This window comes from Salvelinus alpinus, chromosome 23, assembly GCF_045679555.1.
Source record: "Salvelinus alpinus chromosome 23, SLU_Salpinus.1, whole genome shotgun sequence".
In the NCBI taxonomy this organism is placed as follows: Eukaryota; Metazoa; Chordata; class Actinopteri; order Salmoniformes; family Salmonidae; genus Salvelinus; species Salvelinus alpinus.
The window spans coordinates 21,961,774-21,989,525 of NC_092108.1; the positions used below are offsets into that span (position 1 = coordinate 21,961,774).

General features: G+C 43.8%; 1 protein-coding gene across 1 annotated transcript; it reads right to left on the bottom strand.

The window, feature by feature from the left end:
* Window positions 1-898: 898 nt before the first annotated feature.
* On the bottom strand, window positions 899-25,184 carry LOC139550566 (transmembrane inner ear expressed protein-like). The gene is made up of 4 exons (XM_071361522.1): window positions 24,834-25,184; window positions 8,611-8,728; window positions 3,425-3,574; window positions 899-2,304 (listed from the first exon to the last, which is right to left on the bottom strand). The coding sequence occupies exons 1-4, from the start codon at window positions 24,951-24,953 to the stop codon at window positions 2,171-2,173; spliced, it is 522 nt and encodes a 173-aa protein (XP_071217623.1). The 5' UTR covers window positions 24,954-25,184; the 3' UTR covers window positions 899-2,170.
* Window positions 25,185-27,752: the final 2,568 nt, after the last annotated feature.

A 27,752-nucleotide genomic window follows, 5' to 3' on the forward strand; every position in this document is an offset into this window, starting at 1 on the left:
AATAGCATGCTATTCTCATGCTCAAATTCAAGGTCAGAATACGCATAGAGAGAAAAGTGCATACAAAGGGAACAACGTTCCATTTACGCGCGATTAAATCAGGTCGGAATCGGAGCCTAGATGAATTGAAGATGAAGACTATTATTTGGTTCAACATTGCGGTCAATGCCAAGAATGGATTCTTAAAGGTTAGGTTTGGATGAATCCCGGGGTAAACAAATAGAGCTGTGTGGGGTTCATGAGTCTCCACGATTATAAACCATATCTGTTAATCCTTTCCATTTATAATTGCCACACAGCCTTTCTCTCTCTCTCTCGCAGCACATGGTTAACCACTTATATGTTCACTGCAGAGGTTTTGCTGCGTAAATAACTGCATATTAGATCCAGTATCCCCTTATGCTGCATTATAATATACAGCTGTTCTCTTTCATGTAGATTATGATTTCTCTCATGGATTAAGCTTGTCTCTGACTGACACGTTCATTATGGTAGCAATCCAAATACAGAGTCAGTCCCCAAAAAGCATAATTTTGTTCATGTTATTGTAAAAAATAATAATACCGATATTGTGGTATAGTACTGATATTGTGCATTATATATTTACATGTATTTTAGACCCATGTATACCCATGTAAACCTGTGTGATACTTGGAGAGGACAGAAGGCATGTGCAGAAACAAGACAAAGGTAACACAACAAGTACAGTTTGTCAGTGGCTACCAACCTTAGACCTGGATGATCTACACACGGTGTGCAGGCATTTTTTCGACACTAAAACATGCGATTCGACTAACAATTAAGACATTGTTGGTTCTAGGTTGAGAAAAAGCCTGAGTACCTTGTAGCTCTCCAGGACCAGGGTTGGTTATCACGGGTGTTACTGTATAAGCTTGCATGAAAGGGAAGCTATATTTATTCAAAGCCAAGCTTACAGATTGAGTCAGAGGAAGAGAAGGAAAAACAACAAATGACAAGCATAGACATGCAACATCACTGACAGAAGCCTTAAAGATTAATCTACATTTTTTCATAATCCACATTTGGCTACCAGATACTGAACTTGCAGTTCTGTGTCCAATGTACAATCAATGTGTGATCGACAAGGATGAGTATATCAACAAAGAGCAGATGAGGAAATAGTGAAACCCATTTTAAGTACTTAACACCTACAATTGTAACTCTTCAGCAGGCAATATTCTCAACAATCTCCAAGTCATTCTTTCTGGGAAGTAATGACCAACGCTGAGCTACTCAATGAACTATTCTATTCAGCTATTCATTCCTTTTTTGTGAATTACTGAATGCTGAGCTGCATTCTCCAATATTCCCTCTAGTGGATTGCCCATTTTGTCAGAACATAAATAGGAATGTGGAGAGAGGGAAGTTGAGAAGAAATAATAAGAAATAGGAAACGGAGGGATGGACGTAATCCAGTCTCAGGCTGAGTGAGGGGGACCAGAAGGAGGGAGGAAAGTCATCCAGTCTCAGGCTGAGTGAGGGGGACCAGAAGGAGGTGAAGGAGGGAGGAAAGTCATCCAGTCTCAGGCTGAGTGAGGGGGACTAGGAGGAGGAGGAGGGAGGAAAGTCATCCAGTCTCCGGCTGAGTGACGGGGACTAGGAGGAGGAGGAGGGAGGAAAGTAATCCAGTCTCAGGCTGAGTGAGGGGGACTAGGAGGAGGAGGAGGGAGGAAAGTCATCCAGTCTCCGGCTGAGTGAGGGGGACTAGAAGGAGGAGAAGGGAGGAAAGTTTTCCAGTCTCAGGCTGAGTGAGGGGGACTAGGAGGAGGAGGAGGGAGGAAAGTCCTCCAGTCTTAGGCTGAGTGAGGGGTACCAGAAGGAGGAGAAGGAGGGAGGAAAGTCATCCAGTCTCAGGCTGAGTGAGGGGGACCAGAAGGAGGGAGGAAAGTCATCCAGTCTCAGGCTGAGTGAGGGGGACCAGAAGGAGGGAGGAAAGTCATCCAGTCTCAGGCTGAGTGAGGGGGACCAGAAGGAGGGAGGAAAGTCATCCAGTCTCAGGCTGAGTGAGGGGGACTAGAAGGAGGAGGAGGGAGGAAAGTCATCCAGTCTCTGGTTGAGTGAGGGGGACTAGAAGGAGGAGGAGGGAGGAAAGTCATCCAGTCTCAGGCTGAGTGAGGGGGACCAGAAGGAGGAGAAGGAGGGAGGAAAGTCATCCAGTCTCAGGCTGAGTGAGGGGGCCAGTGAGCTCCTCCTCCTCTCTCACCACTGGGAGCTGGCTGCTGCTGGCGCTGCGAGCCTGGACCTGCTCAGAGACCGTCGGGAGGGATGCAGTGTCCAGGAGCGCTGGAGGGACAGGATGAAGAGGAAGAGATGTTGAAGGATGAGGGGGAGGAAGAGAGGGAGGATAGAATGGAAGACAAGTGTGAGGATAGAGAGTAGGAAGAGGAGGACAGGGAGGATGAGGAGGAAAAGAGGGAGGATGAAGAGAAAGAGGAAGAGAGAGAGGAACACAAGGAAGAGAGGAGGAAAGACAGGGTTCGGAGAGGAAGGGTACAGGTAAAATGGAAGGGATAGGGTTGGAAGATGAAGGATTGAGGGAGGAAGAAGGCAAAGGGAAGGCATGAAAGTTAGAACAGTCGCAAAGGAGACAGCCTCTGACCTAGAGGAAAAAGCTTTAATGTAAAGTCAATGAAACTTTGAATATCCTGTATTCATTCATCCAGAGTGTGTTTGTATCTCCAAGACTTAGTCTATGTTGACTCCATCTACATCTTCAGTCAGATAGGACAGGGAAAATATGGCACATTAAACTAATTCAAAACACCATTTGCATCCAGAGAGATTCAGACAGAGGTGTGTGATTTCGTGCTGCTTGTTATCCGTCGGAAATGAGAGAAAACATATCTTAGCTTCGAATGATTGGAAGTGATGACCATTAGCATAATATGATATCTGAGAGAAACATCAAATTAATTAATACAAAAGCTGTCAGGGGCCCAGTCTCGTTAGTGTGCCAAGTCAAACAGCTATGATTCTCCTACTGTATAAACAGGCCTAGCAGGTGGTATTTCATTAATAGCATCCATAACTCGCTCAGCAGTTGCCTGTCAGAGTAGTTCTTAGAGTAGTGTAAGTAAACAAAGGATGCACACCTCGCACTTAATTTTCTCCTTGCTGTGGATTTATTTCACCAAGGAGAGAGGAGTGTGTGACTTTTTTTCCATTTGTAAAGTTATAATGTAGTTCAAAGAGAGTAGGGACATTTGTCACAAGGAGAAGGGATGTCCTAAAATGTACACCGCACCTGCCTCCTAGGGACTTTGTCATAGAGAGTAGTAGGGATGTCCTAAAATGTACACCACAACTAACTCCTTGGGACTTTTGTCATGGGCAGAAGGTATTTTCTATAATGTGCACCATAGTATTCTTGGGGAGATTCTGAGAGGAGCTTTAGCCTACTTACCTCCTGGGATCTCTGTGAGCTCGTTGAGAGGAGGCACTGTCTCCAGTGTGTTGGCGTAATCCTTAGCTGCTACTCTCTGAGCATGTCGCGCCTCAATCTCCTTCTTCGTCCTGGGGATACGGCATTTGAAGATGCAGCATAGGGTTATGACTTACAAATGGAGAAAGAGGGAGACAAAGAGAGAAAGATAAAATATAATAGTATTTCCTATGTGGAATGTTATGTGTTTCTGAAGTACATCTGAAGACGTTTTGAATTAGACACTACTCAACTGTGTCACATTACAGCTATTATATAACTGTATAAGTGACACTTCATTATCTGCTGTTATCAGACTATTTTCCTTTTTTGTTGATTTGGGCTCTGTCATGACATGGTAAATTATTACTGTATAGATGTCTGATGGATTATCACCCCTTATTGAACCATGCATCATGTGGTTTGATAAACCAATCACAAACAGACAATGCCATTACCATTTGGAACTCTCCCTCATAATAACCATCATGACAATTCAGCGCATATAATATTACAGGACCATGATATTTATTTAACCTTTATTTTAGCAGAGTCCCCTTGAGACCAACGTCTCTTTAGCCAAGTATAACTCAACTCCACACATTGTCCCGTGTAATTGAGTACTGTTCTTTGGGTGCTGAAATCCATAGTATTAAAAAATATATATAATAACTTTTACCCCTTTTCTCCCCAATTTCATGGTATCCAATAGGTAGTTACAGTCTTGTCTCATCGCTGCAACTCCCATATGGACTCAGGAGAGGCGAAGGTCGAGAGCCGTGCACCCTCCGAAACACAACCCAACCAAGCCGCACTGCTTCTTGACACAATGCCCATTTAACCCGCACCAATGTGTCGTAGGAAACAGCGTACACCTGGCGACCGTGTCAGTGTGTACTGAGCCCAACCCGCCACAGGAGTCGCTAGTACCCGATGGGACAAGGACATCCCTGCCGGCCAAACCCTCCCCTAACCCGGACGACACTGGGCCAATTTTGCGCCGCTCCATGGGTCTCCCGGTGGCAGCCAGCTGTGACAGAGCTTGGACTCGAACCCAGAATCTCTAGTGGCACACACCACTGCGTCACTCGGGGGGCCCGAAATCCATTGTTTTTTATACAAACTTTTATGTGATGTAGGAGCTCCAGTCCTCCCACACTAGTTGCTGCTCAACTCTGTTGATGTAAAGTACATCATGGAGTTCAGTTTTACTTGGCTAAGGTCTAAAGCCCTGCATCTCACAATAAAAACAACAAATTACACATTCGCCTCTCCATGCATCATATCTGTTCAGTATGCAAACTAGTTGGACGATGAAGCCAAATACAGTGCCTATCATAAGTATTCAACCCCCTTGGATTTCATCACATTTTGTGTTACTAAGTGGGATTAAAGTGGATTTAAATGTCATTTTTGGACAATGATCTACACAAAATATTCTGTAATGTCAAAGTGGAAGAAAAATTCGAACATTTCTCTTAGATGAATGAAATATAAAACACTAATATACCTTAATTAGATAAGTTCAAAACACCTTTGGCAGCTAATTACTTCTGTGAGTTGTGCAATATTTGCCCATTATTCTTGAAATAATTCTTCAAGCTTGGTGTTGGGTGTTGGGGATCATGGCTAGACAGCAATTTTCAAGTCTTTCTATAGATTTTCAAGCAGATTCAAAACTGTAACTTCAAATCAAATGAAATGCTTTGTAACAACAGGTGTAGACGAAAAGTGAAATGCTGACTTACGGGTCCTTTTCCAACAATGCAAAGTTAAAGATAAAATATATAAACTACCTGAGGATCTTTGGGGCCATGCCAAATAGTTGCAGCCTTCTGAGGGAGAAGAGGCTTGGTGTTGTTTTTTGTTGAAGCGTGCATAAAATGTATTGAGTTCGTCTGGTAGAGAAACATTGTTGGGAAGATCACGGCTAGGTCTTCCTTTGTAATCCGTAATTGACTGTAGCCCTTGCCACATCCGTCGAGTGTTGGAGCCGGTGTAATCAGATTCCACCTTGTTCCTATATTGTCCTTCTGCCTGTTTGATGGCTCTGCAGAGGTCGTAGTGGGACTTCTTGTACGCGTTCGTGTCCTCAGCCATAGCCTCTGGGTTGGCTGAGATAGCCCTGTGTGCAGTAGTTCTGTCCTTAAACTTATCGCATGCCTCTGTGTTAATCCAGGGCTTTTGATTGGGGAAGCAGTGAACCTTTACTGTGAGGACAACATTGGCGATACATTTGCTGATGAAGCTGGAGGTGGTTAGCTCGTCGACGCTATCGACGGAGTCCCAGAACAAATTCCAGTCAGCGCTAGCAAAGCAGTCCTGCAGCATAGCCTCCGCTTTGGAGGACCATTTCTCTATGGAGCGCATCACAGGTACTTCCTGTTTGAGCTTTTGTTTGTAAACAGGAAGCAGGAGTATATTCAATGTGTTATTTGTTATTGTTACCCATCTTTTAACTTTCAATGCCTTTCTTCATGCGGCTTTCAACAAGTTGTTCGTATGGGGGACAGAGGAAAGAGTAGTCCTTAGAAAATCATTCAACCCCTATCATTTAATTTTTCAATCCCACTTTGTAATGCAACAAAATGTGAAAAGGGGTGTGGATACTTATGATACCCACTGTAGCTGAGCTGTGGCATTGTGGCTTAATTGACTGACTGACTAACTGACTGACTGACTGACTAATTGACTGACTGGCTAACTAACTGACTGACTGACTGACTGACTGACTGACTAAATGACTGGCTGACTGACTGACTAACCGACTGACTGACTGACTGGCTGACTAAATGACTGACTAACTAACTGACTAATTGACTGACTGACTGACTAACTGACTGAATGATTGACTGACTGACTGACTAATTCACTGACTGACTGTCTGACTGACTAACTAACTGCAGACTGACTAACTAACTGACTAACTGACTGACTGACTGACTGACTGTCTGACTGACTAACTAACTGCAGACTGACTAACTAACTGACTGACTGACTAACTGACTAACTGACTAACTGACTGACTGACTGAATGATTGACTGACTGACTGACTGACTAATTCACTGACTGACCGTCTAACTGACTAACTAACTGCAGACTGACTAACTAACTGACTAACTGACTAATTGACTGACTGGCTGACTGACTGACTAACCGACTGACTGACCGACTGACTGACCGACATTGACTAACTGACGGACTAACTGGCTGACTGACTGACTAAATGATTGACTGACTGACTGACTAACTTACTGACTGACTGACTAACTGACTAACTGGCTGACTAACTAACTTGCTGACTGACTAACTATCTAACTGACCAACTGACTGACTAATTGACTGACTAACTGATTAACTGACTAACTGACTGACATTGACTAACTGATGGACTAACTAACTGCCTAACTAACTGATGGACTAACTAACTGGCTGACTAACTAACTGACTGAATGACTAAATGATTGACTGGCTGACTGACTGACTAACTAACTTACTAACTAACTGATGGGCTAACTAATGGACTAGCTAACTGGCTGACTAACTAGAAGGCTGACTGACTAACTAGCTAACTGACTACTGACTGACTAACTAACTAACTGACTAACTGACTGATTTATACATGAATTGTAACGACTGTCGTCCTCTTCTTCCTCTGAAGAGGTGTAGAAAGGATCGGACCAATACGCAGCGTGGTAGGTGCCCATGTTTTAATAGGGAAAAACTGAACATGAACACATATACAAAAACAATAAACGTGAACAAACCGAAACAGTCCCGTGTGGCACAAACACTGACACAGGAAACAATCACCCACAAAATACCCAAAGAACATGGCTGCCTAAATATGGTTCCCAATCAGAGACAACGATAAACACCTGCCTCTAATTGAGAACCAATCTAGGCAACCATAGACTTACATAAACACCTATAATGAACACAACCCCATAAATCTACAAAAAAAAACCTAGACAGTACAAACACCCTAGACGAGACAAAAACACACAAACCACCCTCGTCACACCCTGACCTAACCAAAATAATAAAGAGAACAAAGATAACTAAGGCCAGGGCGTGACAGTACCCCCCCAAAGGTGCGGACTCCGGCCGCAAAAACCTAATCTAAAGGGGAGGGTCCGGGTGGGCCTCATTCATGGCGGCGGCTCGGGTGCGGGACGTAGACCCCACTCTTCCATAGTCATTGCCCGCTTTGGTGGCGCCTCTGGAGCGAGGACCCTTACAGCGAGTCCTGGACTGAAGACCATCCTAGAGGGCGCCACTGGACGGAGGGGCAGCTCCGGACTGAGGGGCGGCTCCGGACTGAGGAGCGGCTCCGGACTGAGGGGCGGCTCCGGACTGAGGGGCGGCTCCGGACTGAGGGGCGGCTCCGGACTGAGGGGCGGCTCCGGGCAGACGGACAGCTCAGACGGCTCTGGGCAGACGGACAGCTCAGACGGCGCTGGGAAGACGGGCTGCGCAGGCGGCGCTGGGCAGACGGGCAGCGCAGGCGGCAGACTCTGGCCTGCTGAGGCGCACAGTAGACCTGGTGCGTGGTACCGGAACTGGTGGTACCGGGCGAAGGACACACACCTCAAAGGTTGGTGCAGGGAGCAGCAACAGGGCATACAGGGCTCTGGAGACGCACAGGAGGCTTCGTGCGTGGTGCCGGAACTGGTGGTACCGGGCGAAGGACACACACCTCAAAGGTTGGTGCGGGGAGCAGCAACAGGGCGTACAGGGCTCTGGAGAAATACCCAAAGAACATGGCTGCCTAAATATGGTTCCCAATCAGAGACAACGATAAACACCTGCCTCTAATTGAGAACCAATCTAGGCAACCATAGACTTACATAAACACCTATAATGAACACAACCCCATAAATCTACAAAAAAAAACCTAGACAGTACAAACACCCTAGACGAGACAAAAACACACAAACCACTCTCGTCACACCCTGACCTAACCAAAATAATAAAGAGAACAAAGATAACTAAGGCCAGGGCGTGACATGAATTGTATTAATGTGATTTATGTAAATAGAATTGGAAGGGAGAATTGATGTGAGATTGATAGATACTTAAGTGAATGTGTGTGAATATTCTGATCTCATAAATCATCTTGAATGAGTCTGGCACACGATTATGACAGGTTTGGAGAAATACTTACTGACTGCTAGAATAAACATAGAGAAGATGCCAATAACCTGCCATAACCGCAGTCCCCAGAACACGACTGTTTCTGAAGTGACTGGGTCTGGCTTCTTTGGGGGATCTGTCGGTAAAAGCTGAGGAAAAAGAGTCAACATTTGCATTAGTTACTTATTGTGTAATCTAGACAGGTACTCTTCAAATCACGATGCAGTTTGAGAATCTTCATATAAATTAGTCTAATGCAAATTGGAAAAATACCGCAATGGAAGCAAATATCAATCTGATTGAGAGAAAAATTGTTTTCGCTTCCTTTCAGTTTCTGAAGAGACATGGCGGAAAGACAACTGGAGGAAATACAGAATTGGAAAAGACAACCCATTGGGCACACACTGGTTGAATTTTCGATGAAATGATGTTGAACCAACATGGAATAGACATTGAATTGACGTCTGTGCCCAGTGGGAAGTTTATGTCACTGTGTGTTTAGGGAGAAAACAACAGGGAAGATAGGCTTGGAATAAAAAGAGGATTTAGTAGATCATGCAGAATGTGGAACATGCCAGTCTGGTGTGACCCCTCATGACCCCTTCATATTCTGAATATCTCAATCAACCTTAGGCCACTTGTGAGAGCTACCAGCACAAGACTAAAATAAATCTACTCTGCCTCACAAATTGCTTCAAAAATGGAGAACAATGGGTTGAATCTCAACCACCTTTCACAGAAATAGAAAGATGACTATCTGAATAAGAAAAATGAAAGAAAAAAAAAACAAGAGCATTGAACAACAAGCAACAATAGATAAAGAACAACATTATGTTTGTCGTGTCATGCCCAATCACTTCGAACACTAGAATCTGGATTAAGTCATTTTTTCCCACCAATTTGTTATATTATGTTGACTTAACCCAACTTTTGCAGAAAACTCAAGTTGGAAATAAGGCCCTGGAAAGCTACCGAATGCTGAGAAATACTGTAAGAACACAATGAAAACAAAATAATTGCCTCACTGTGTGAATGGCACTGATGGAGGAGAATGAATCACACATCTTGGCACAAAGAGTGAATGGAAGTGAATGGAAGAAAACACTCTCTCCCTAATTAGAGGGATCCAAACACTGTTTGTTCGGTGGAGAGGAAAAGGGCACTTTTAAACTGAACATGCTCCTTCTTTAGTGTGACAACAATCTTAAGATATTGTTTTTGAGATATTGATCTAATATGATTGGAAGTGTCACGTTCCTGACCTTATTGTCCTTTGTTTAGCTTTGTTACAGTTTTTTTGGATTGCTTACACACTAAAATTAAAAGTAGTACACTATTAGCAAAACCTTACACTCAAGAAGCAAAACATCAGCCCATATTTGCACAACTATAAGCACATTGTCAACCTCACACTTGTTGCAAAACTCTACACACAGTGATTTGCAAAACACTAAACACACTTAACATACATTACACACAAAAATCTATCATGAAGTCACGTCCTTGCAATACCAAAGCACTGACTGTCAAATTACCACACCGTCCAACCAATTGGTTCAACACAGTCATCAGGTGTGCAAACACTCGTTTGCTTAATTGTAGACACACCAATCAGGTGTATAAGCACTATAAAAAGCAGCAGGTGAGTTCATCGGTCTTCAAGCACAATGGAAAGAGTCAGAGAAAGAGTAAGACGAGGAGGACGAGGAGGACGAGGAGGACGAGGAGGACGAGGAGGACGAGGAGGACGAGGAGAACGAGGAGGACGAGGAGGAGAACGAGGAGAATGAGGAGGAGGAGGAAGGGGAGGAAGAGGAAGACAAGAAGGTGCTCAAAGAGGACCGAATCTGACAAATGAGATCCGCGCAACACTGGTTGACCACGTTGTCAACCACGGCCTGACGCTGAGGGAGGCTGGACTGCGAGTACAGCCAAATCTAAGTCGATATACAGTGGCAAGTGTGATGAGAACATTTCGACTGGAAAATAGGTATTGTAAAAATATCATCATATCAAAAACATCTGCACGGTTTCAGTAACTGCTTACAGTACTGTATTCTATGCACTATCAGCACTTCTGTTACCTTTTCCTGTGAAATTACTGTACTATTGTATACTGCCTCCTATGTTCACAGAACAGCAAGAGAGGGAGATAGTAAACATGGTTTTGGCCAATAATGCTATAACACTCAAGCAGCTCCAAGCTAACATTGTCAATAACCACGCCATTTTCAACGATATCCATCAGGTCTCAACATCAACACTGGCACGCATCCTAAAAAAAAAACATATTCAAATGAAGCAAATTTATCGAGTGCCTTTCGAGTGCAATTCCCAAAAGGGTGAAACGACTGCGTCATGATTATGCAGAGGTATGTATTCACTTTAGCAGTGTGATCTTGCATACTGTCTCATAATCTTTTACTGTACTGTAATATGTATACTAGATCTACACTGACTACACAATTTTGCCTGACACTGTTTTTCAGAGAGTTTTACGAATGGATGGAGAGGAGATCCAGCATGAGTTCATTTACGTAGATGAGGCTGGGTTCAACCTGACGAGAACACGAAGGAGGGGAAGAAACATCATTGGCCACAGGGCTATAGTCAATGTCCCAGGGCAACGTGGGGGTAATATAACACTCTGTGCAGCCATTACACAGAATGGGGTCCTCCACCGCCATGCCCATATGGGCCCTTACAACACAGCACTCATACCAATTGCACAACATAACAGCAGCAAATCAAATCGATCATATGCAATACATTGTTGTCTGGGACAATGTGTCTTTCCACCGCTCTGCTCTGGTTCAGAACTGGTTTCAGCAACATCCACATTTCACCGTCCTATATCTTCCACCATACTCTCCATTCCTCAACCCTATAGAAGAGTTTTTCTCGGCATGGCGGTGGAAGGTATATGATCTCCGTCTCCAGGCTGAGGTACCCCTCAAGCCATGGAGGAGGCCTGTGACTAGATGGAGGTAGCAGCAATGCAAGGACGGATTCGTCATTCAAGACGTTTCTTTCCAAGGTGTCTTGCTAATGACAACATTGCCTGCGATGTTGATGAAATTCTCTGGCCAGATCCAGCTAGGCGAAGAGACAATGTCTAGTTATTTTTTTATATATTTTTTTGAACTTACAATACGTAAAGTGATGTTTGGTTACAGTATTATGAATCTCCATGTCAACATTTTGGGCGTGTTGAGAAATAAATTAGTTTCTTCAGTCTGCAACATTGGTCTTGTGTAGTGTTTGGTGAATTTACATTATATTTGTACTTTGTTGATAGTAGCCTACTCTAATCATAGGGAAGTAGAAGTGCTAAAAGTGTTTTAGGTTTATCACAGCAGAGTGTAACTCGTGCAAACAGAGTATAGTAATGTGAAACGTGTGTGTTTCATATGGTAACAAAGTGTGGTTTTTAAAAAGAAGTGTATAGTTTTTACAAGAGTGTTTAATTTTGCAAAGGATCTGTAGTGTTTTGCTAATTGGGTGTGTGGTTGTGCTAATTGTGTGTAGTGTTTTGAAAACACGGCCCTGTTTTGAAAATCGTGCTTAAGCAATCAAAAAAAACTGTAAGTTGGTCAGGACGTGAGCTGGGTGGGCAGTCTATGTTATTTGTTTCTATGTTTAGGTTCATTGTTATTTAGCCTTATATGGTTCTCAATCAGGGGCAGGTGTTTGACGTTTCCTCTGATTGAGAACCATATTAAGGTAGGCTGTTCACACCGTTTGTTTGTGGGTGATTGTCTTCCGTGTCAGTGTATGTACCACACGGGACTGTTTCGTTTGTCTAGTCTGTTCCTGTTCGTGCGTTCTTCGTGTTCTGTAGGTTCTCATGTTCAGGTCGGTCTACGTCGTTTATTGTTTTGTAATTTCTCAAGTGTGCTTCGTGTTCGTCTTGTTTAAATAAATTCATTATGTATTCCACACAAGCTGCGTTTTGGTCCGATCCATGCTCCTCCTCAGACGAGGAGGAGAACAATCGTTACAGGAAGCATGTTTTTTGCTGACTAAAAAGAGTCTCTAAAGTGTTGAAGGTTATAGTGTTAGTCTGAGTATTCACATTTCAACACTTGTTTTTATTTCAGATAGGTCTTGAGAAAATGGGGAAATTCAGCGCTAGCAGACAGACATGAATCAAGAAAGATATGCCAACCCCTCTTAGATCTAGTCCATCACAATTAGGCTACAGAGGTTATGCTGTTTTATTAATACAGTCATTATGATTAATTCAAAGCCCTGTTGATGAGCCTTAAATGATCTGTAGTGTCTGAAATGTTTGTTAAAAGGATAGTTCACCCAAACTACAAAATTACATGTTGGTTTAGTTTATACCCTGTAACCAGTCTAACAAACAAACAGTGCCAGAGAAATACAACCAAAGCATGTTCATAGACTGCTTACAAGCAAACAAATGTGTATTGTGTGAACTTGTGTGAATTTGTGTGAACTATCCCTTTATGTGAATAGCGGTTATGAAAAGAACTGTATGCTGTGATTGCAGTTCATTCAGGAAGGTGTTGGAAATCTATACCGTGCTGCATGGTGTTCTGCGGGCAATGTGAGCCATCACACTTACCCTACAACATATACACGCACACACACACTCACACTACGGGTCTCATTCCTCTACCACAACACAGTCAATGAGGTATTCTTCCTGGTGCTCCAGTATTGACATGCTTGGTTTAATTGAACAACAAGCGATGGGTTACATCCCATTATGTACAGTGCTTTTGGAAAGTATTAAGACCCCTTTACCTTTTCAACATTTTGTTACATTACAACCTTATTCTGAAATGGATTAAATAGTTGTTTTACTCATCAATCTACACACAATACCCCAAAATGACAAAGCAAAAACAGAATTTTAGAAATTTGTGCAAAAAAATAAAAAATATATATAAATATTCAGACCCTTTACTCAGTACTTTGTTGAAGCACCTTTGGCAGCGATTACAGCTTCGAGTCTTCTTGGGTACGACGCTATAGCTTGGCACACCTGTATTTGGGGAGTTTCTCCCATTCTTCTCTGCAGATCCTCTCAAGATCTGTCAGGTTGGATGGGGAGCTTCGTTGCACGGATATTTTAAGGTCTCTCCAGAGATGTTCGATCGGGTTCAAGACCGGGCTCTGGCTGGACCACTCAAGAATATTCAGAGACTTGTTCCGAAGACACTCCTACGTTGTCTTGGCTGTGTGCTTAGGGTCGTTGTCCTGTTGGAAGGTGAACCTTCGCCCCAGTTTGAGGTCCTGAGAGCTAAGGAGCAGGGTTTCATCAAGGATCTGTACTTTGGCCTGCTCATCTTTCCCTTGATCCTGATTCATCTCCCAGTAACTTCTGCTGAAAAACATCCCCACATCATGATGCTGCCACCAGCATACTTAACTGTAGGGATTGTGCCAGGTTTCCTCCAGACGTGACACATGGCATTCAGGCCAAAGAGTTCAATCTTAGTGAAATCAGACTAGAGAATCTTATTTCTCATGGCTTCTGTCTGGGCACTCTACCATAAAGGCCTGATTGGTGGAGTGCTGCAGAGATGGTTGTCCTTATGGAAGGTTCTCCCATCTCCACAGAGGAACTCTGAAGCTTTATCAGAGTGACCATCGGGTTCTTGATCACTTCTGTAGTGAATAAGAGTTCAAAGTTCATACCATTCGCAACCAAAGCTCACACTGATGTTGGCTTAGTTCTGTAGTTGACATGCTAGTCCTTTTAACGTAGAGGCTGCAGACCTCACGTACTTGGAACAGGAGGTTACATTTTCGTCAAGGCTTTATATAGTGGAGCAAGAAGGGTGTGTCTGAAAAGTTTATACTTCACAGGGGCGGGCCACTGATTGAGCAGAGCCCTAACCTTATGAAAACCCAAATCTCTCATTTGGAAGCTAAAATTACATTTAATCTCTTCACCAATAATTTTATATTCAAACATTTAAATTGAACAACAATTCCATGTGACTCCAATAACTACAATGTGCAGACTTTCCACTGTAGAGTTTATGTCATCCTATCATTGATGAGAATTTCCCAGATGACAACCGAACTGACATAATATACATTAAGTACCACCGCATATGTTCAATTGGTCGGATTACCAGAATATAGTTCATTTCCCCCCACCTTCTGATGTTCCCAGAATCTCTATGTTAACCAAGGGGTTTTCAAATTTCACATCAGTAGGGTAGAGAGAGGGAAAAAAGGGAGGAAGAGGTATTTATGACTGTCATAAACCTACCCCCGGGCCAACGTCATGACAAGTGTAAGGATCCTAGGCACCTGCCCAGAGGGAAGCTACACCCCTTACCCGTTCCACAACGGCCTTGGTCGCACCTGTCAGTGGATTTTCTTACCGATCTTCCCCCCTCACCGGGTAACACCGCAATCCTGGTCGTTGTCGATCGGTTCTCTAAGTCCTGTCGTCTCCTCCCTCTGCCCGGTCTCCCTACGGCTCTACAGACTGCAGAGGCCTTGTTGGTTGGTTTCACCCCGAGAGTAATGGGCAAGTGGAGAGAGTAAACCAGGATGTGGGCAGGTTTCTGTGGTCTTATTGCCAGGACCGGCCGGGGGAGTGGGCGGCGTTCGTGCTCTGGGCCGAGATGGCACAGAACTCGCTTCGCCACTCCTCCACTAACTTCTCTCCCCACCTCTCTCCCTTCCAGTGCGTACTGGGGTACGAGGCTCCTGCGGTGGACGACTGGTTCAGGCGCGCGGAGGAGACATGGGAAGCCGCAGTGAGGCCCCGGTGTTCGCACCGGGGGACCGGGTCTGGCTCTCGACCTGAAACCTGCCCCTCTGCCTGCCCTGCCGGACGCTGGGTTCGCGGTTTGTGGAGCCATTTAAAGTCCTGAGGAGAGTGAACAAGGTTTGTTATAGGTTACAGCTTCCCCCAGATTACCGTATTAACCCTTCGTTCCATGTGTCTCTCCTCAGGCCAGTGGTGGCTGGTCCGCTCCAGGAGTCTGAGGTGCGGGAGGTTCCCCTCCGCCCCCTCTGGACACCGAGGGGGCCCCGGCGTGCTCCGTTCGCTCCATACTGGAATCGAGGCGTCGGGCGAGGGGCCTTCAGTATCTCGTGGAGTGGTAGGGGTACGGTCCGGAGGAAAGGTGCTGGGTTCCGGTCGAGGACGTGTTGGACCCTTCAATGCTGCAGGAGTTCCACCTGTCTTCGTCCGGATCGCCCAGCGGATCGCCCTGCGCCTCGCTCTCTGGGTCGTCCCCGAGGCCGGTGTCGGCGCGCTGCGGGAGCTGGGCGTCAAGGGGGTGGTACTGTCACAACTTCTGCTGAAGTCGGTCTCTCTCCTTGTTCAGGCGGCGTTCGGCGGTCGACGTCACCGGTCTTCTAGCCATCGTCGATCCACCTTTCATTTTTCATTTGTTTTGTCTTGTCTTCCCACACACCTGGTTTCAATCCCATCATTACATGTTGTGTATTTAACCCTCTGTTCCCCCTATGTCCTTGTCCGGAATTGTTTATTTGTAGTGCTTTTGCACGTTTGTAACGGCTTTCTTCCTGGGATGAAGGAGAGGACCAAAATGCAGCGCGGTTATTGTTCAACATGTTTAATAAGAAGATAAACAGTGAACATTAACAAATAACAAAATAACAAACGTGAAAGCCGAGACAGTCCTATCTGGTGCAGAACACAAACACAGAGACAGGAAACAACCACCCACAAAATCCCAACACAAAACAAGCCTCCTATATATGATTCTCAATCAGGGACAACGATTACCAGCTGCCTCTGATTGAGAACCATATTAGGCTGGACACAGAAACAGACAAACTAGACACACAACATAGAATTCCCACCCAGCTCACGTCCTGACCAACACTAAACAAGCAAAACACATAATAACTCTGGTCAGGACGTTACAACGTTATGCTGGTGTGTAACGGGTTTTGTTTACCCATTGATTTATTGTTCTGTTTACAGTGGTTTTGTTTATTAAACTGCACCGTTGTAAATCAGTTTTTTTGCTCTCCTGCGCCTAACTTCTCTGCCGCCAGTACGCACCCCCTACAATAAATGTGGCAAAAACGAATGCATACATTAATAAATGCAGTTCTATTTTTTCCAAAATATTTTTTTACAATGGTGGGGGAGTGCCAAGATCGAGGCACGGTGGTTTCAACACAGCGCCCCCTATCAGTCAACTAGTGTGTATACAAATCATTGGTTTAATCTAGCCCCAAAGTTCATGTCTACTGATCAATACATGATGGGTCAGGACACGGACACTTATTATGTTTTCTGCCGTTGTAAATAATCTAATCTCACACTGAAATGGGAAGACGGTTTATGGAACAATACATCTGGGATAAAGCCAAAACACTTACTTCAGATGACTGTCAAGCAAATGGGACTTTCATGTGAAAAATTACATAGTTTAAAAAAAATTCAGAGCGCAATATTAGAAACATTCATAAGAGCACCTCCTCCCAGCTGCCCACTGCACTGAGGATAGGAAGCACTGTCACCACCGATAAAGCCATAATAATCGAGAATTTCAATAAGTATTTCTCTACGGCTGGCCATGCTTTCCTCCTGGCTACCCCAATCCCGACCAACAGCTCCGCACCCCCCGCAGCTACTTGCCCAAGCCTCCCCAGGTTCTCCTTCACCCAAATCCAGATAGCACATGTTCTGAAAGAGCTGCAAAACCTGGACCCGTACAAATCAGCTGGTCTTGATAATCTGGACACTCTCTTTCTAAAATTATCCGCCGCCATTGTTGCAACCCCTATTACCAGCCTGTTCAACCTCTCTTTCGTATCGTCCGAGATCCCTAAAGATAGGAAAGCTGCCGCGGTCATCCCCCTCTTCAAAGGGGGTGACACTCTAGACCAAAACTGTTATAGACTTACAGTGGGGAGAACAAGTATTTGATACACTGCCGATTTTGCAGGTTTTCCTACTTACAAAGCATGTAGAGGTCTGTAATTTCTATCATGGGTACACTTCAACTATGAGAGACGGAATTTAAAACAAAAATCCAGAAAATCACATTGTATGATTTTTAAGTAATTAATTTGCATTTTATTGCATGACATAAGTATTTGATACATCAGAAAAGCAGATCTTAATATTTGGTACAGAAACCTTTGTTTGCAATTACAGAGATCATACGTTTCCTGTAGTTCTTGACCAGGTTTGCACACACTGCAGCAGGGATTTTGGCCCACTCCTCCATACAGATCTTCTCCAGATCCTTCAGGTTTCGGGGCTGTCGCGGGGCTATACGGACTTTCAGCTCCCTCCAAAGATTTTCTATTGGGTTCAGGTCTGGAGACTGGCTAGGCCACTCCAGGACCTTGAGATGCTTCTTACGGCGCCACTCCTTAGTTGCCCTGGCTGTGTGTTTCGGGTCGTTGTCATGCTGGAAGACCCAGCCACGACCCATCTTCAATGCTCTTACTGAGGGAAGGAGGTTGCTGGCCAAGATCTCGCGATACATGGCCCCATCCATCCTCCCCTCAATACGGTGCAGTCATCCTGTACCCTTTGCAGAAAAGCATCCCCAAAGAATGATGTTTCTACCTCCATGCTTCACGGTTGGGATGGTGTTCTTGGGGTTGTACTCATCCTTCTTCTTCCTCCAAACACGGCGAGTGGAGTTTAGACCAAAAAGCTCTATTTTTGTCTCATCAGACCACATGACCTGCTCCCATTCCTCCTCTGGATCATCCAGATGGTCATTGGCAAACTTCAGACGGGCCTGGACATGCGCTGGCTTGAGCAGGTGGACCTTGCGTGCGCTGCAGGATTTTAATCCATGACGGTGTAGTGTGTTACTAATGGTTTTCTTTGAGACTGTGGTCCCAGCTCTCTTCAGGTCATTGACCAGGTCCTGCCGTGTAGTTCTGGGCTGATAACTCACCTTCCTCATGATCATTGATGCCCCACGAGGTGAGATCTTGCATGGAGCCCCAGACCGAGGGTGATTGACCGTCATCTTGAACTTCTTCCATTTTCTAATAATTGCGCCAACAGTTGTTGCCTTCTCACCAAGCTGCTTGCCTATTGTCCTGTAGCCCATCCCAGCCTTGTACAGGTCTACAATTTATCCCTGATGTCCTTATACAGCTCTCTGGTCTTGGCCATTGTGGAGAGGTTGGAGTCTGTTTGATTGAGTGTGTGGACAGGTGTTTTTTATACAGGTAACGAGTTCAAACAGGTGCAGTTAATACAGGTAATGAGTGGAGAACAGGAGAGCTTCTTAAAGAAAAACTAACAGGTCTGTGAGAGCCGGAATTCTTACTGGTTGGTAGGTGATCAAATACTTATGTCATGCAATAAAATGCTAATTAATTACTTAAAAATCATACAATGTGATTTTCTGGATTTTTGTTTTAGATTCCGTCTCTCACAGTTGAAGTGTACCTATGATAAAAATTACAGACCTCTACATGCTTTGTAAGTAGGAAAACCTGCAAAATCGGCAGTGTATCAAATACTTGTTCTCCCCACTGTATATCCATCCTGCCCTGCCTTTCTACAGTCTTTGAAAGCCAAGTTAACAAACATATCACTGACCATTTCGAATCCCACCGTACCTTCTCCGCTGTTCAATCCGGTTTCCGAGCTGGTCACGGGTGCACCTCAGCCACGCTCAAGGTCCTAAATGATATCATAACCGCCATCGATAAAAGACAGTACTGTGCAGCCGTCTTTATCGACCTGGCCAGGGCTTTTGACTCTGTCAATCACCGTAATCTTATCGGCATACTCAACAGCCTTGGTTTCTCAAATGACTCTCTCGCCTGGTTCACCAACTACTTCTCAGATAGAGTTCAGTGTATCAAATTGGAGGGCCTGTTGTCCCGACCTCTGACAGTCTCTATGGAGGTACCACAGGGTTCAATTGTCGGGCCGACTCTTTTCTCTGTATATATCAATGATGTTGCTCTTGCTGCATGTCACGATCGTCTTGAGGATAATGAGTGGACCAAGGCGCAGCGTGTGAAAAATACATTATCTTTTATTAGAGATGAGTGAAACACGAAACGAACACTTAAAACAAAACTAAACAACAAACGACCGTGAAGCTACAAACGTAAGTGCAATACAAAAGCTACAAACGTTCTACATAGACAATTACCCACAAACGCATAATGCCTATGGCTGCCTAAAATATGGCTCCCAATCAGAGACAAATGAAAGACAGCTGTCTCTGATTGAGAACCACTCAGGCAACCATAGACATACCTAGACACATTCACTAAACACAACCCCATACACTAAACCCAACACCCCCTTTACCATATAACCACCCAAGACGAGACAAAACACAAACATTCCCCATGTCACACCCTGACCTAACTAAAATAATAAAGAAAACAAAGAATACTAAGGCCAGGGCGTGACACTGCAGGTGATTCCCTGATCCACCTCTACGCAGACGACACCATTCTGTATACATCTGGCCCTTCCTTGGACACTGTGTTAACAAACCTCCAAACAAGCTTCAATGCCATACAACACTCATTCCATGGCCTCCAACTGCTCTTAAACGCTTGTAAAACTAAATGCATGCTTTTCAACCGATCACTGCCCACACCTGCCCGCCCGTCTAGCATCACTACTCTGGATGGTTCTGACTTAGAATATGTAGACAACTACAAATACCTAGGTGTCTGGTTAGACTGTAAACTCTCCTACCAGACTCATATTAAACATCTCCAATCTAAAATAAAATCTAGAATCCGCTTCCTTTTTCGCAACAAAGCTTCCTTCATTCACGCTGCCAAACATACTTTCGTAAAACTGACTATCCTACCGATCCTCGACTTCGGCGATGTCATTTACAAAATAGCCTCCAACACTCTACTCAGCAAGCTGGATGCATTCTATCACAGCGCCATCCGTTTTGTCACCAAAGCCCAATATACCACCCACCACTGCAACCTGTATGCTCTCGTCGGCTGGCCCTCACTACATATTCGCCGCCAGACCCACTGGCTCCAGGTCATCTATAAGTCTTTGCTAGGTAAAGATCTGCCTTATCTCAGCTCACTGGACACCATAACAACAACCACCCGTAGCACGCGCTCCAGCAGATATATCTCACTGGTCATCCCCAAAGCCAACACCTCCTTTGGCTGCCTTTCCTTCCAGTTCTCTGCTGCCAATGACTGTAACGAATTGCAAAAATCGTTGAAGTTGGAGACTTATATCTCCCTCACTAGCTTTAAGCATCAGCTATCTGAGCAGCTAACCGATCGCTGCAGCTGTACACAGCCCATCTGTAAATAGCCCATCCAATCTACCTACCTCATCCCAATATTGTTTTTATTTACTTTTCTGCTCTTTTCCATACCAGTATTTCTACTTGCACATCATCAGCTGCACATTTATCACTCTGGTGTTCATTTGCTAAATTGTAATTACTTCGCTACTATGGCCTATTTATTGCCTTACCTCCTCACGCCATTTGCACACACTGTATATATGCTTTTTTCCATTGTGTTATTGACTGTACGTTTGTTTATTCCATGTCTGACTTTGTGTTGTTGTTTTTGTCGCACTGCGTTGCTTTATCTTGGCCAGGTCGCAGTTGTAAATGAGAACTTGTTCTTAACTGGCCAACTTGGTTTAATAAACGTGAAATAAAAAATAATAATTAAAGGAAGAATAATATCCTTTCAGCAAAAAACTTTTTTGGGATTAAACTTGACAGGGAGGTAGTGAAGTAGCTGGGCTTTTCCAATAATGACCAGGATGGAATATTACAGTCGTGCATTTGACCAACGGTGCAAATTTCAGTGGTGGCTGGTAGCACTTTATATGGAGAGGACAGGCTCATATTAATTGCTGGAACAGAATGAATGGAATGGTCTCAAACACATCAAACACCTGGTTTCCATGGGCTTGATACCATTCAATTCATTCACTCCATTCCATTAATTATTATGAGTCATCCTCCCCTCACCAGCCTCCTTTCTCCTACCCTCACCAGCCTCCTTTGGGTGAAATGTAATCTAACAGTCAATAAACAGGATGGGAACAATGTACAACTATGACATTATCAAAACATAGATTTCTGTACATCTTGAAGCCATTGTTATTTATGTAGATGTGTTGTTTAGTCATTGGTGGATTGACCAACAAATAAAATCATATGTAGGAAATTATATTTTGTAAGAGAATTGTAATTCTTTGAATTGTTATGTTGTAATTTTTCTCAGTATTATTGCCATGTTGTCTCTCATCTCAGTGTGACAGACAGGGGTGCGTCCGAAATGGCACCCGATTCCCCATAATACAGTGCACTACCTTTGACCAAAGCCTATCTATTTCCTACGTAGTGTATTACTTTTGACCAGGGCCCTAGGGCGTTGTACAGGGAATAGGGTTCCATTTCACACTCAGCCAGGGTCTTACAGGGCTGAGTGTTTGGCCTCAGTTGGAAGCTGCGTGTTAGAGCTGATTGGCTTTGGTGAGTCAGCATGTTAACGAGATGTCATGGGCCTAACCTTGTCTGACTTCTCAGCCAATCTCCAAATATCAGCAGTGTACCGTATGAGTGTGTGTTCTATCTGCCAAGGCCATCAGCCTGTTGCCAAAACAAAAATTAATAATGGATTTTTGATGAAAATTGTTTGTAGCTTGACATGACTTTACTCCAGAGTGTAATGCCACTTTAGGGGGGGAAACAGATTGTAACTCTGCTGCCCTTAATTCAAAGTAGTGAATTCATAGTATTTCAACATGATTATGTAATGCTAAAATGTCTTTCTCGCTCTCCTATTTGATGTGGTGTGATTAGTAGATGAGCCAGATAGCTTAGGTAAACATATTGAGACAACTCAGATCCAGTGGGAGAGTTGACTCTGGCTGCAGCTTGCAGTTGCTATGGTTGTCGAATTTTCGATGTCAAACCTGATTCAGGAAAGGCTTAGTTGAGATAATTCTGACTTTATGCCATAAAATGAACACACTCTTAGCATATTTTTTTCTAAGTAGAACCATACAGGGTTCTTTGGTTTGTCCCCATTGGGGAACCCTTTTTGGTGCTGGGTAGAACCTTTGCAGAGGGTTCTATCTAGAACCCTCTATGTAGGGTTCTTCAAAGAATCCCCAGTATCCTCTATGAAGGGTTCTACCGAGAACCCTTTTATCTTAGGAGGTTTCTTCCTAGAACCCTCTGTGAACGGTTCCACCAACCTTGTTAGCCTTAAAAATGTAATTAGTTATAACAATATATTACAAACTGTACATCATAAGGCCTTTCTTTGATGGCCTAGTTTTACCCTAACACAGTAGTGTTAGGAATCTCCTGGTTTACAGGCCACATCAGGCCTACAAGTCACATTATACTGGCTTATAAAGTGATGTGTAATTCCTATTGGAATCCACCCATTCAGAATGACTGCCAGGGTAGGGGAGTTGAATACTGAGTACCTCAATCATCTAAACTGGAACAACCATCTCAGTAACTGGTGCAATAAATCCAATTACTAACAGATGAAATTATACAATTCATCAATCAACCAATCAATGTACTGTACATGCAAAAACACAGATATTACAGTAAAACAAACAATTCTGAAAATCTCCCTGCAATAGAGCATGCTGGGAAATATTATATATGGTTCTATGTATAACCCTTCATGCCTTCTAAATCATTCTTCTTCTCTTCTAAAGAATCATCAAAGAACCCTTTCTTCCAAAAATAGTTATTATGATGTTAAAGGTTTTAGGTAGAACCCTTTGCCTTACAAAAAACCCTTGTCTTCCAAAAAGGGTTCTTCTGATCAAAACGGTTCTTGGTAGAATAACCCTATCCCTCCGCAAAGAACCCCTTTGGAACCCTTTTTTCTAAGAGTGTACATGAGAGAATATTCAAACTGAACCGGATGCCATTCTTCAAGCGAGTATACATCACATGGGTATTGTAATTCAAATCATTTGGGAGAGGTGTCATGTGCATGCTGGTTCTCTTTCTTTGTTATTATCTAAATGATAATAATTGTCCTCTAAGATTTCCCATTATTTAGATCCCTCTCGGAACATAATGAAATCTACCCCCTAAGTGAATGAAAATACACTGAGTACACAAAACATTAAGAACAAAACATTGAATCAACATGGAAAACTAATTGGATTAGAAAAAAGTTATCAACGTAAGGGAATTTAGTCTTTTTTTCACCCAATTTTTTACCTAAATCCAATGACATGGTGACATTTTTTGTTGGTTTCACAGTGAATTCACGTTAGTTGACAACTTAACCAAATGTAAATCAAAACTAGATGCTGAAATGACATCTGTGCACAGTGGGTTATGATTGACCTTGTTCACCAAATTCCAATTTCATTACAATCAATAATATTTTTTTAAATGGCTCATTATATTTATTAATGAATCAGCTTTTCCTACTGGATCTGTCACCTATTCTCTATTAAACTCTCTACCAAAATCTTCTGAAATCAACATTTGAATATCAGAGACCGATAAGTACAAATACATGGAGCGACCACCTTGGGAAAACTATGAGAAAACTCTGGATCTATTGAAGCAAAGTCAGGGAATTACATGAATATTAAAGCTACTCTGCCTCATCGGAGGATTTCATCACTAACGCCCACAAACTACAAATGCTGCTGGCGCTGCTGGTGCAGCATATCAACACAGAAATTGTTCACACGATCAACAGTCTGGGCATCCATCAGCAATAACAGTACATGTGTTGTCACTATATCAAGATGAACATTTCTAGAACTTTCATGTTTATTCTCTGATCTAGCATGGAATTGTGTTGCTTGTTTTGTACAACACCCTGTATGTGGTATAACATGGAGTCTCACATTTCAAAACAATGCATTAGCTCCCTTCTATATTCTGCCTTGGTGCTCTCAACTACCTGCCACAGTATTTCATTTTTGATTCCGCCGCTTACAGCATCACTCCCAGCTTTAGAAAATACAAATGGCGGCAAATGGCTATCACTACGTCTGTGCATGCTGCAACGGCCCGTATTCGCCATGCTACTCTAGGAAGAACGCCACCACAAAGTATCCCATTACGACACATGTAGATTGACTATTGTCTAAGGGGCCGCCCAACACTATAGCTCTATAGCGAACAGGCCCCATTCATTAATCACATGAAAACAAGCAACCAGCCTATAAACAGTGGAGGGAGCGAGTGTGACAGACACCCACACCTCCGTAAGCAGTAACCCGATGATGAGCCTCAACCAGTGGACAAAGATGTGTATGAACGAACACGTTCTTACCTCTGGGTCTGGGACCTGGGAGAATACAGTGGAGATGCAGAAGGAGAGCAGCGCTGCCCCTAAGCCCAGCAGCACTGGCTGGAGAGGAGGACAGGAAGAAGGCTGTTCCCTGGCTGCCATTATTTTCCACTTTCCTTTCTCCCTGAAGGCTACAGCTCCTTGCCCCCTCTCTCCTCTCCTCTCCTCTCTTCTGCCTGCCTGGCTGGGTGGCTGGGCTGTGTGGTTGCGCTGCAGGCTACCCTGGACAGGACCACAATGGCCCTGGATGATTGATGGTCAGAGAGGAGTGCTGAAGAGGAAAGAGGGCGTCCTCTCTCCTTTCATCTGGTGTACTACCTCTGCCTCTCCTCCCCTGTTCTTCTTCCTCCCAACACAGAGCACCATACACCACTATAACACATCAGACTGTCTTCCTGTAGACAGCTCCACGAGCCACTAGCCAGCCCCTTCAGGTAGGGTCATTAATTAATGAATAGGACCGGTGTAGTTTACAGCCCATTCTGCCAGGAACGAGAGATAGGGAGGTTATAACACTGCTCTGTCTGGGGATAGGAGGTAGGGAGGTTATAACACTGCTCTGTCTGGGGGACGGGAGGTAGGGAGGTTATAACACTGTTCTGTCTGGGGGACGGGAAGTAGGGAGGTTATAACACTGCTCTGTCTGGGGGATGGGAGTTAGTGAGGTTATAATACTGCTCTATCTGGGGGGACGGGAGTTAGGGAGGTAATAACACTGCTCTGTCTGGGGTACGGGAGGTAGGTAGGTTATAACACTGCTCTATCTGGGGATGGGAGGCAGGGAGGTTATAACACAGCTCTGTCTGGGGATGGGAGGTATGTACGTTATAACACTGCTCTATCTGGGGATGGGAGTCAGCGAGGTTATAACACTGCTCTGTCTGGGGGATGGGAGGCAGGGAGGTTATAACACTGCTCTGTCTGGGGGATGGGAGGCAGGGAGGTTATAACACAGCTCTGTCTGGGGATGGGAGGTATGTAGGTTATAACACTGCTCTATCTGGGGATGGGAGGCAGCGAGGTTATAACACTGCTCTGTCTGGGGGATGGGAGGCAGGGAGGTTATAACACTGCTCTGTCTCGGGGAGGGAGCTGCCTGCTTGTGTTGAAAAATCAGGGGAACATAGAGAGGTGAATGACATCATCTTTCAGTTCTACTGTCCTTGTCCTCTGTGTGGCAGAATATAATATAAAGCATAGGTTGTAGGTGTCTGGCTTCAGAACACAGTGTTGACTGACACTGTGTTGTTGCCAGTGGACTGTTGACAGGTATTTTGCTCCTGAAATTACAGATGGATAAATATAATCAATCACTTGGGTAATTTACTGACCTCAGAGTTGCAAGTATGTTATAACATAGTTATAACGTGTTTTTGTCCAGTTTTTTTGGTCTACAGTAACCAGATGTTCACACAAATCTGACTGGTCCATTTCACAGGATTGGTTGCTGCATTTATTGGTAAAAATGATGTGGAAATCAGTTTACTCTATACTCTGCTTTGACCATATGTAACACCCCCACCTCCACAGTAAGCAGGCAGAGACAGAGGTGGTTAGCTAGTGGTCATGGAACACACTGATGATGGCTCAGTTACACAATAAGAGAGCTGAGGCATAGTGACTGTCACTGTAGCAGCAGCATGGAGGAGGATCCCTTTCCCTTTAATCCCAGGCTCACATCCACATCACATGAAGAGATCTACTGGTTGATTTAGTTTAGTTTAGTTTTTTAAGATATCCATTAGTCCATCAGGGATAATACTCCCAGAGTCTTTGTCTGGCTAAGCCACCTTTTCTCGACTGGCTAAGGAGTAGGCTACTTAGGCTCCGTTCACACTTTTTTTTACTAATTGGTCTTTGACCAATCACATCAGGATCTTTTCACATCAGATCTTTTTCAGAACTGATTGTTCAAAAGACCAATTAGTGGAAGAAAATGACCCATCAGAATCGGGCTGCCTGTCTAAACGCAGCCAATGCCCTAGATCTGTGCTCTTCAATATTAAGCTGTCATACTCTCAATGATTAACCCTTACAGGATGTGAGAGGCCTACTCAATAGGATACATTAATGTGCTGCTCTTAGTTTGAATTAGGTTGCATCTTGTCATGTAAAACAAGCCACAATTAAGGATTTCATAAAGGGGGCCAACAGCCTAGGTGTTTGTCTTAGTCTTTTTAATGATCAAATACCTCACTTTGACATGTAAGTGCTCTTACAATGTGGTAAATAACTGCATTAAATTACTCATCATTCCCTTTTGAGTGTTTTGTGTACTAGGAGATACCAATGAGCTTCTGATAATGGTCTTCGGGAATGTCAAATGGTGGAAAATGTACAGGTTATTTTGGATCTGGGTTGCGCCGGCAACATGAGGTAGCTAACTGGGTGACAACATCACTTCCTGTGGGCAGCCATCTGGAACACAAGAATAAAGGGGTTTAAATACATATCACTTAGGTTAATTGTCCAATGGAAACACCTGCTGATTTCACAGGAGCAATTAGTCACACCTGTGACTGAACAAATGACACAATCTGGCCTGATTCTTCTGATGGTTAGATGGCCTGATGGTTAGATGGCCTGATTCTTCTGATGGTTAGATGGGAGGATAAGGGGGTTAACATGACCTAGTGTAAGTGACACAAGCAAATGGTTGGAAAACAAAATATGATTGAAAGGTGATAACTGGTTATTTTCTTCCAAAATAGGTAATTTTTTTGTTTAGTCTAAATCTATTTGATATAGATGAAAGTGGTGATTAGGCAATAATTATTTAAAGGCATCATACAAACATTTCATTAACTAGTTTTATAATCCCCTCTGCTCTAAGATGATATGAGAGTCAATAACCACAGCATGAATGGCATTGGAGGAAGCTTTTGGACATTTGCTTGGTTA